The sequence below is a fragment of the Dinoponera quadriceps genome, unplaced genomic scaffold, assembly GCF_001313825.1.
Source record: "Dinoponera quadriceps isolate SergipeBrazil2010 unplaced genomic scaffold, ASM131382v1 scaffold3127, whole genome shotgun sequence".
In the NCBI taxonomy this organism is placed as follows: domain Eukaryota; kingdom Metazoa; phylum Arthropoda; class Insecta; order Hymenoptera; family Formicidae; genus Dinoponera; species Dinoponera quadriceps.
Window position 1 is genome coordinate 369750 of NW_014557143.1, and position 10517 is coordinate 380266.

General features: G+C 44.5%; 2 protein-coding genes and 1 pseudogene across 2 annotated transcripts in view; all 3 read right to left on the reverse strand.

Annotated features, from left to right (window-relative positions):
- Positions 1 to 3288, reverse strand: part of LOC106748736 — a 7581-nt gene extending 4293 nt beyond the window's left edge. The window contains exons 1-2 of the mRNA XM_014627567.1: positions 2389 to 3288; positions 8 to 1641 (exon numbers count right to left, since the gene is read on the reverse strand). Coding sequence (XP_014483053.1) covers positions 8 to 1613 — 1606 coding nt within the window. The 5' untranslated portion in view covers positions 1614 to 1641; positions 2389 to 3288. The remainder of the gene's footprint in view (positions 1 to 7; positions 1642 to 2388) is intronic.
- LOC106748721 lies at positions 3275 to 6291 on the reverse strand (annotated as a pseudogene).
- A 463-nt stretch (positions 6292 to 6754) lies between these two features.
- Positions 6755 to 10288, reverse strand: LOC106748722 (fatty acid synthase-like). Its single transcript, XM_014627544.1, has 4 exons — positions 10095 to 10288; positions 9816 to 10000; positions 9283 to 9578; positions 6755 to 7849 (listed from the first exon to the last, which is right to left on the reverse strand). The coding sequence occupies exons 1-4, from the start codon at positions 10286 to 10288 to the stop codon at positions 7436 to 7438; spliced, it is 1089 nt and encodes a 362-aa protein (XP_014483030.1). The 3' UTR covers positions 6755 to 7435.
- Between the last annotated feature and the right edge of the window lie 229 nt (positions 10289 to 10517).

Here is a 10517-nt window from a genome sequence, read left to right on the forward strand (position 1 = left end):
CTCGAGTTCTCTTTCAGCTGCGGCTCGGAGGTGTGCTGGGACTCGTGACGAGGGCTGAACAGCGATCGGCTGACGGGGCTTCGCGGGCTGTCGTTGCATACCTGAAACTCCGTCCCGAGCTCGCACGAGTCCGTCTTCGCCGTCTCCTCCGGTTCCCATCTTACCGCCGGGCTGGGTTGGTGCGTCGGGTCGTTCATCTCTTCCGGGTTGCTCGTCTTCTCGGTCGCCGGGACAGCCGTCGGAGGGAGGAGGTCGTCCTCGGTGTCGCTCGTGCAGCGGGACACCTCCATGATGGTCTCCGTCACGCTGTCGTAGGGCTCGCTGCGGTCGACGAGCTGGTGATTCGCCGCCGGCGACTTCTCGTCCACCCCCTTGTCCCGGCTGACGTCCTTGTTCATCGCCTGCTCGTCGTTCTCGTCGTTCTCGTCGGACGAGTCGCCGCCCGTGTACCTGGACACCTCCATTATCGTCTCGGAGACCGTGTCCCTGGGCAGGTTGTTGACGAGCTCCGACCTGACCTCGGCCGTCTCGCCAGTCTTGTTGCACCGGCCTCTCGCGCCGAGCTTCCTCGCCAGCGCGTTCGGCACGCCGTCCAGCGCGTGTTTGCTCCGATTGTTCTTCACCGATTTCCTCGGCAGTCCTTTACCCCCCAGACTCGTCGTCGAGTCGTCGACGCGCGTCGACTCCCTGTCCGACGACAGCGCGAAGTTACAGGTGGTCGCGTGGGTGCCGGTCTGCCGGCACAGGGTGCACACGGACATCCCGGCGGTCGCGTCCTGCTTGAAGCTCGGCGAGCAGAGGTGCTCGTAGAAGTGGTCGGTCTCTGAGAAGATCCTCTCGCAGCTGCAGCACACCAGGTAACACGAGCCCTTGAAGACACTGCGGAACTCGTCCTCCGAGGCGAGCTCCAGCTCCGGCACGCTGTGCTTCTTCGACAGGTGGTGCAGCAGCCTCTCCGCCTGGCCGAACATGCCGAGGCAGAAGAGGCAGATGTGCCGCTTGTGGATGTCCCTCATGTGCAGGAAGAGATTCCAATTCTCGAAGTAGGTGCCGCACGCCGCGCACAGGTACACCTTCCGCGTGATCTTGAAGTTGCTGGAGGCCTGCGGGGCCAACGTCGTCTCGGAGGTGCCGGGCATCGGCGTCATGCTGGGATTGCACGCGCAGAGATTCTGCTTCGAGTTGGTCGGGCCGCAGTTCAGCCAGCCGTGGCACTTGGGGCACTTGTGCCTCGAGGACGGCTGGAGGCCCAGGTACTCCGTTATCTTGTGCTTCCCCTCCGCCCGCCGTTCCTTGCCGCTCCGAGCCGACGCATTGCCGCCCGCTAGTTGCTGCTGTTCCAACGCGCTGTTCCTTAGCACCGCGGTGTGGCGCTGCCGCGCCTGCGCCAGAATGCGCTTCTTGAAACCCTTGAAAGTCAGCCTCGGCCCCGTCACCGTGTTCTTCGGCTCTTTCGCCACGATCGGACCGAAGTGTCGCTGCTTCTCCTCCTTGCCCGCGTACCCGTCGTTGCTGGAATGTCTCAGTGAATTGCCCAATGCCGGCTCGTGGACTCGCTCCCCCAAGATAGGCCACATGTCCGTGCTTCTGCTTTCCCCATCCTCATCTTCCATAATAGTACCGACCTCTATGGCAAGTTACCTGAAACACCCAGGACCATGCGTTACTTTTCCATCGAGAATACACGATTCGCGCACGTCGTCTGTTCCTTTTAGCCGAAGAGAAGCGCAGGAATCGTCCGCTCCGGCGAATTTCCCGAGGCAAATCCAGCCAAAATGAGCAGACCAACACTGCATTACGTAAACAATTGTTGAGACTCTGCACTGATTATCAACACAACTTCGATGTGAAGGAAAAAATGCGCGTGCCGATACACTCATTCGCGGGGGAGAAAGTATCGTCGGGGAATCTCTCGCGAGAAGTGACGTTTCAGTGGCCAGACAGAGACGTATCATCGATAGGATCGCACGAGAAATCGTCGCCGTCGTCGGTTTCGCGAGCACCTCGTTGGGCGCGATGCGTCGCCGGCTGGCTGCGTCACCGGATATCCCTAGAACCTTCCGCACTTCGGAAAGAGATTCACGGCCACCTGTTACGTCTGAAAGAATTCCGAGGGAGTCATCGATCGGAACGACGACGAAGGGGACGGCGGGAAGCTGACGACGACGACGACGACGACGACGCGAGGCCGAAGTTCGCGCGCAACGGGGCACTTTCGAAACGAGCACTCGGACGCGAAGCTCGCCGACGAGACTCGAGGAGGTCGCGGAATCACCCGGGACAATTCACCACGGCAAGCGAGAGAGCTCGAGCGTTCGCCTCGCGAGGATGACTCGAGGAGAGTCCGCGCGCGTGCGATGCGTTTCTCCTCTTCTCGGAAGCACTTACTTTTCTCAGGACGAGAGGAGCCCCGCACGTGTCGCGATCAGCCGCGTGCACCGCTGCGTCTACGCGGGGTATCTCGGCGCCTTCGAGCTTAGCTGGTCGCGGTGCGCGAGAAAGGTTAGTAAAATGGCGTCATATCAATGAGCGCTGCATCGTCCGTGCTTCCAACACGTCCCCCAGTGATGCCACCTTTTGTCATAGCGACTGTGCCGCGGCTCGCCCTGAGAGAGAGCCGTCGCTAGGTTAGCCCGCGGCGCTCGTCGATCCGGTCTCGTCCCACGTTTCTCACGGTCGCGAGGTCGTCGTTGTTGCTGTCGTCGTCGCCGCCGCGGACTGGACTGCGCGTCGCACTGCCGGCGGCGGAGCGTCGAGCCGAGCGGATGTCTCGCCGTCTCTCGTCCGCTCAGGGCCGTCGCGTGACACCTCGAGCGCCGACACGACGGCATCTCTCGCCTTCCTCGCGCACGTACCGCGCGCCGTCCGCACTCTCTTCCCCGGGCGCCGCGACGCCGCCGGTGATTTTCATCCGGCCGGATAACGGAGCGAAAAAATCGGCCGGCGATTCGCCGATATCCTCCGATCAGAGAGACTCTTGATAAGGCCGATGTCTACACCGCCTTTCGCATCGGCGCCCCGGCTCTACGTTATTCGTGCACCGTGACTCTCACTAGGATTCACCGCCGCTAGGGACTTTGGCCCTACCACCCTGCGGGAGGGGGCGACGCTTTCGCTCGAAAAAATGATCGATTCCCGTTAGAGATGCAGCTTTATTTTTTAATCTCGACCTTACAGTATTCCCTCTATCGACGGGTCATCGTCGATCGCTCAACGGTCGCCTCTCCTCTCGTCGAGAAGACCCGTCGGGGAAGTTTCTGCGAGGCGAACGAAGTCAGTAATAAAAGGAGTAAGTGCCGCGCTGTATAGTGCAGTAATCCGTGAGATTTTCGATGCGTCCGAACGCCACGACCGCGGGAGACTGATCGTAAATATATTCACCGGCAGCTCTGCGTATCGTACTCGTTGTAATCCCCTGAAAATCAGAAAAGCTGTGGTCTCATTTCGGAGAGGAACACACGTCTTATCAGGTACTGTGTTATCAAAAAAATGTTAAGTGAATCATCATGGCAGTCGTGTTACGTCAGCTTACGTTGTATCTCGCGAGTCTGTCGCTCATGGGCTCGTAACAACCACGTAAGTAGAGACAGTTGAATATGTCGAGGAAGCGGTTGACCGGATCGTTCAACTTCATCAGTTCGTGAAATATGCATTTGTTTACGGCTCGTTGCACCTCCGCGTCGGTGATCGTCGTGCTCAGTCTCCTCCATTCATGCTGCAACTTGGAAACCATGTCCTGTGCCGAGTTTTCATGTATTATTAATTTTCTTTCTTTTTTCTGTTTGCAGAAGGATGATGGATCAAGGTGTACACGTACCTCGAGCTTCAATTCGTCGCAGACAAAGTAACAACCCCATATGCTGTTGCACGCATAGTCTAGGATAAATGATTTATAGGTGTGGCACAGGTTTGTATTGAATGCACTGTGTGCGAGATACGGGGCGTTGTGATTGGCTCCGCCTGCAATCAAGCTCGAGTATTTACGTGTCAGCTCGCACACATACTTTCTCTGATGGAGATATCTTGCTGAAATACTCTCTCAATTGACCGTTCCGAATTTGATTCAACATATTTCATGATATGTAGTATTTCAAATGTTCTTTTATTTCCAAAATTATATCTTAACTTACATTATACTTCACAACATTACATTGAATCTTCTTATGATGAAAATTATGATTGATTTTGAAATATATTTCAGTAATTTTTCAGTGACTTTCCTCAAGTTCATAATGTATCAATACTCTAATATAAGGAAAGTTAAAGTATACTGCTAAGATTAACTGCTGAATTTAATTGGTAACTGTGTACGTTGACGGAACGATAATGAAATTCGGTCAATTGAGAGGGAATTCTAGTGAAATTCTCAATATATTTCCATCAGGGAGTTAGTTTTCTATAACGATGCAAAAAAGAGTTGCCACATGTCTCTCAGTTACCACGTGTCATGTCCCATGAACCTACAATCTCTTTAGCTACTTCAAAAGCATAGCGATCTTCAGGCTTGGAAAAGGTTGGTCCTTCAAATCCTATAGCTACATATCCCAATTCTTCATCATCATCATCTCGGAATCGCAATTCAGCACCTGTTAACACGTTAACGCCTATAATATATAACACACATATAACCCGCTAATAATGCAGTATATTATATTTTTACCTGAGAAGCGTAATTGTTTCAAACAGAAAGATGATTTTACTTTGTAACTACATGTAGAAATCTTTGTCTCTTGTGCATCTTTAGCGATATATTTACACACAATTTCTTGCAACTCGTTCAAAGTGATCGCACCAGAACTTATTATGGTCATTACATGTGGATTGAACATACGTTTTCTGAAGCTCACTAAGCATTCTGTCTCAAAATCTCTGCGCGTAACAGGGGGTTTACATATTGTGCATAATATAATAATCAGTAATATAATAGCTATATAAATACAAAAATCTCTCTATAATCAATGGCAGATGTTTCATAACTACTTGATTATATGACTCTCGGGAAACACACTTTTAGAGAGCGCAGTATCCTGGTATGCGATATTCGGAAGATAATCCATCACAACTTGCTCTGGATTAGATCCTACTTGAGAAAGCTCCTTAAGTATTCTACACTTTGCTAATTCAACATTATTATCACCTAAAGTAATGATTTTCTTGTGTTTTAATTTGTAATTACTTAAAATGATGACAATATAATAAATTTCACTTAAATAATAACATACATATAACATTATTCGTCGCAACATCAACCAATAGCTCTGCAAGTCTGCTAACATTGCAGGAAGGTGCCGTTCCATAAAATACAAAGATATCTCGCATCGCATTTGCTACTAACGTTCCACCAATCTCCTGCAATTCTTCTTCAATTTGCCATCCGCTTCTTTGAGTTGTTTGCTATTACCATAATTTACTTAGGTATGAATCAAGAATTATCATGTAATTCCTTCCTATATATTTTACTTTTCTATATATTTTAATTTATATTTAATATACTTTAGAGTTAAATTATATATTGTGTGCACATAGTCTATATTTTTTAACACATGAACGTGTATGATACTTTTGTATTATTAATTATATAAATAGGCTGTGAATTTCTATTGTAAGTAAATAAATATATATTTTACTTGGAATAACACGTGTTCCAAAAATAATGCACTACCACGTTCCTCAGATTTTTCAAACATTGCACCCGCTGGTAGAAGGCATCCGATAGTTGTAACAAATGATTCTTTATATTCTACAATTAAACGCATGCCATCATTTATATCGCAATATTCCATTCTGCCCTCGGGAATATCAAAAGGCACGTTAGAAGTTTGACATTTCTTCGTAAAATCACTGTAATAATTGCGAATCCCATGACTGATGTGTTTAAGCAAAAATGATTCTGGCCCCTTAAAGATAAATCTATTTAAATGTTACTTCTCAAATCGTGTATCGCACAATCTTAAATCAAATATTTATCTATTCTTACGGCATATATAATACGTGAAATATGCTTTTGTGCTATGCAGATATTTTTGAAGGCGAACATTCTTAATTAGTTGACCGTTAAAGGTTATCACACGTCAGTTATGTTAAATATCTGTGAAACTAACAGTTGACAGACATGGACTAGCTCGTTGTGCAGTTGTTCTTATCTCTATTAGTAATAAATAAATATAAGTAACTTTCTGTGTATGGGATAGTTTTAATAGACAAGGCCATAATCATATTTAAAGACGTGAAATAGAAGAGGTAAATGTATAAATAAATATACATTACAGATTAAGTGCTTTGAAATTAATATGGTAGAATAACGTAGAATAAGTAAACAATACCACCGAAGTATCTGTATATAGTTTAACATACTGGAATTCAATATATCTTCCAGTATATTCTAGTAAACAACGTGTTAGTGGCCGTGTAGCATGAAATCCCTAAAGTGTGAAATACTCTGTACAGTTAATTTGATTTCTATTAGAAGACACAGTGTTATATATCTGTCCTTTTTTCATATGATGTGTGTAGCGCATCACCCAAACTTTTTTTTTTGCAGACACTCATTTCACGTGAACTTGTGTTTCTCTGCAACAAAACCGAGGTTTTAACCCTTAGCTGACACACGTCAAAATAATAACGTACGTGCTATAGGGGGTATTTTGGACCCCAGCGAAAAAAAATGTGTATAATTGTTTTATTTATCAATATTGGGTCAAGCCTCGACTAATACTAGGTGACGCCACAGAACCAAATTTGGCGCGCAACTATGAAAAATTTGCGTTCAAAAACACTGGGGTACTTTTAACCCTGTGTGTCAGCTAAGGGTTAAGAAAATTCAAAACGCAGATGGATAGAATTCGCTATGCTTAAGATCTGGAACTACATCTACAGATAATGTTCGTACGAACTGTCCTAATTTTTTGGATATTTTAATTGTCTTTATAATAATTTTAACTGAAGGCATTGTTGTTTCTATCTTTCCATATTTTATCGTTTAGTATTTTACTTTTGTGTGGAATCACTGAAAAGATATAGTTTCTACTCAGAAAGTTTCTTGCAAAAAGAAAGACATCCTGCATATACGAGTTTTGAACAAAAAATTCATGTGCTTAACAAAGAAAATATGATTTTTCGACTATATTTTATAATATAGATGTGCTCCTTTAAGTTCAATGCATTTGTACCAGCGATATTACAATGCGATAAGATTCTGGTGAGGGTCTTGAAGTATTCAAAATATTCATTTAGGATTAGGGGAGGGGGTGGAAGGAGTCCACGTCCCAAGTTTCCATAACACTGACCTCGACATTCGATACGGATCTTTTATTTACCACCCATTTCTTGAGGAATTAAATAATAAACGCATGAAATAAAATAGAGTGAATACGGTATGTGTGGTATTAACCAGAATCTAAAGTCACAATTCATGAATCAGCGCTATTACAAAAGATTATGTGTGAGTTGGTGTGTTATTTTGAGTGAGTGAGTTGGTGAGATTAGATCGTACGAGCGGCAAGTTGTTTAGAACTTCTTGGACAATCGGGGTAAAGAGATCGTCCAGCAGGACTATGTCGCTGTCCTCGATGAACTCAATCACTCTAATATTTATCATTTCGTAACATTCAAGCGCTATATGCACCGACATTCTCACCACATCTTTCAAAGACATCATAGCGTTATCTCGATAAGGAATAAAACTGTATTCTTCATAAATGGTTTGTATTTTGGTCAGTCGACGAGATATGGCTGTAGCTTTAATCCCACAAATTTCTATTCCTCCGGATACTATAGCGTCTAAACAATCATAGATGTGTACAGGCAGATCTGTAACAAAATCCACAGATTTATAATGAGATAAGAAGGCCTTTTATATACGAGGGTGAATCAAATATAAACCGGAATTATTTTTATATCCGCAGTGAGGCGAACGGAGAAAGACCAGGCTTCTGAGCGTTATAGGTGAGGATGCCTGAAGGAGATTCCCCCCTACGCGACCTCTCATTAGCGCTCCGTTAATCAGTATCACAATGTCAGAACGGGAGGCGCCATCGTTCGTTGCACAACGAATTATTATTAAATTTCTCACTGCAGAAAGCGTAAAACCGTCGGACATATTGAGAAGGCTTGAAGCACAGTTCGGGGACAATACGCTTAAGAAGACTCAAGTGTACGAGTGGCACAAACAATTTTTAGAAGGACGAGAAACTGTTGAAAATGAGGGGCACCGACGCCGCCCAAGGACCAGCGTGACAGAGGAGTGATATTCACCTGGTTGGTAGCCTTATCGAGAGTGACCGTCGATTAACGGTCGCTGAAATTGCTTCTGAGGTCGGAATAAATTTCGGTAGTGTTCAGGCAATCATTACTGACGACCTTGCGTTTCGAAAAGTGTCTGCCAGATGGATCCCTCGTCTTCTCACCGAAAACCAGAAACGACACCATTTGGAGGTGTGCGAACGGCTATTGACACGCTATCAGGTCGAAGGAGAAGTTTTTTTACACCGAATTGTGACTTGCGACGAAACTTGGGCGCACCACTACACTCCGGAATCCAAAGGAGCCAGTATGGAATGGCGAAAGAAAAGTGAATCTGCACCCGTCAAAGATAAAACTCGGCTCTCAGCTGGAAAAGTTCTTGCAATTGTATTTTTTGACTTTAAAGATATTTTGCATGTCGATTTTCTTCACGTACGTCGTACTGTGAACGCCGCATACTACTGCCAACTTTTGGACGGAGCAAAACGCGAATATCGTCGGAAAAGATTTCTAATCCGAGACGTTATCCTGCTTCACGACAATGCCCGGTCACATACAGCTGCCTTAACTCGTCAAAAAATTGAAGAGCTGTTCTGGACTACACTGGAACACCCTCCCTACAGTCAGGACTTATCGCCCTGCGATTATTATTTGTTTGGGCCACTGAAAGAAGCACTTGGAGGACAAAGATTTGACAACGATGCTTCTGTCGAATCCTTCGTGAGCGATTGGCTGCTGTCACAGCCGCCTTCATTTTATGATAGTGGAATTAAAAAAATGGTTACCCGTTGGGAAAAATGTGTTTCGAAGTCCGGGGATTATGTAGAAAAATAGTTACGTATGTTAGTTTTTTATGATGCTTCATTTAAACAAAAAAAATAATTCCGGTTTATATTTGATTCACCCTCGTATCTGCAACTGATTACGAAATTATTTGAGGATAACGCAGGCATATTTACTCTTTTCTTCAATGGGAATATTGCGCAACTGTTTCATATGATATTTGGGATCGATTGTCAATTTGCGAATTTCAGTCGGTACGTAATGATTTTTTGAATTAAATGATAGGATTTTCATCTGTAGCATATTGCCCATGAATGCTGTATAATTTATAGGCCACCTGATATGCCCTGATTTACCAGTAATAGAAGCGCTCTTCAACAAATGAAATAAACCAGTATACTGATAACCACGGAGTCGTAGCTCCTTATAAATATCTTCTGTGTTCATGTACTCATTATCTTCGTCACTATTGGATAAAAATTGAACAGGTAGTTTTTCACACGCAATGTCGTCCACTGACTTGTCACCTTCTATAATCTCGAAGTTATTACTGCCTATAAGAATATCACGCAAGAATTACAATATAAACTGCACCTTTCTTCACATATAACTTTATCGGTTTCATTTTCTTCGAAATTACCGTGACCAAAATACAAAAGCAATTTACTTATCTCCTTGTATCATAAGAATTAAATCCAAAGAATCTTTCTCCGATAAGTTAATAGCGCGGACAAATTTAACATTTTCAAATACAATTGGTATGTTGTGATAATCAGTGCCACTCAACGAACCAATCATTTGCCAAATTAAAAGAAGATAAACTATCACCGGTAGCAAGTTTTTTCCATCAGTTATATGACCAGACAAGTATTCGAACTCTTTGATAGCGATTGAAATAGTGACAATTCTTTCTCTGCTGAAAATTTTGTCGTAACCTGAATAGCGGTAGAAAAAGTAATCCTCAGAATGATCCCATCTGCAACATTTGTTACAAGATTAAACAATGTAAAAAAGGAAGTGAAATTTGTTTTCTTGTACGTACGTATAATTAAATTCATATATACACGCACCTAACAAGAGGAGATATCATTGGTGTCCCGCGACTAACTGGAAATTGCACTGGCGGATATAAACTTGCAATCTGTGGCTGAAAACCTATATTATAAAGATCTCCAATTCCTTTCAAGAAGCTTTGTATGGTATTCTTCTTGCTGTGCTCGCACAGTGAAATCAATAATACTGTTGATTTCAACGACTTCGCCATGTTCGTTTGAAAACTATTGCATTGCCCTATATCGACAAGTATCGTATCTTTCGGTACCAAAGTTATAATTTTTCGGAATGGTATTGGATAGTATTCTATCAACAATATATTTATTGTCAGCATAATATTCTGCTATTGCTACAGGTGTGTTGTCCCGTTCACTGCGAGATCTGCCCAACCCAGGGGTCGGCAACCTTTTGAGTCGGAAGAGTAAAAAATTACAATTTAC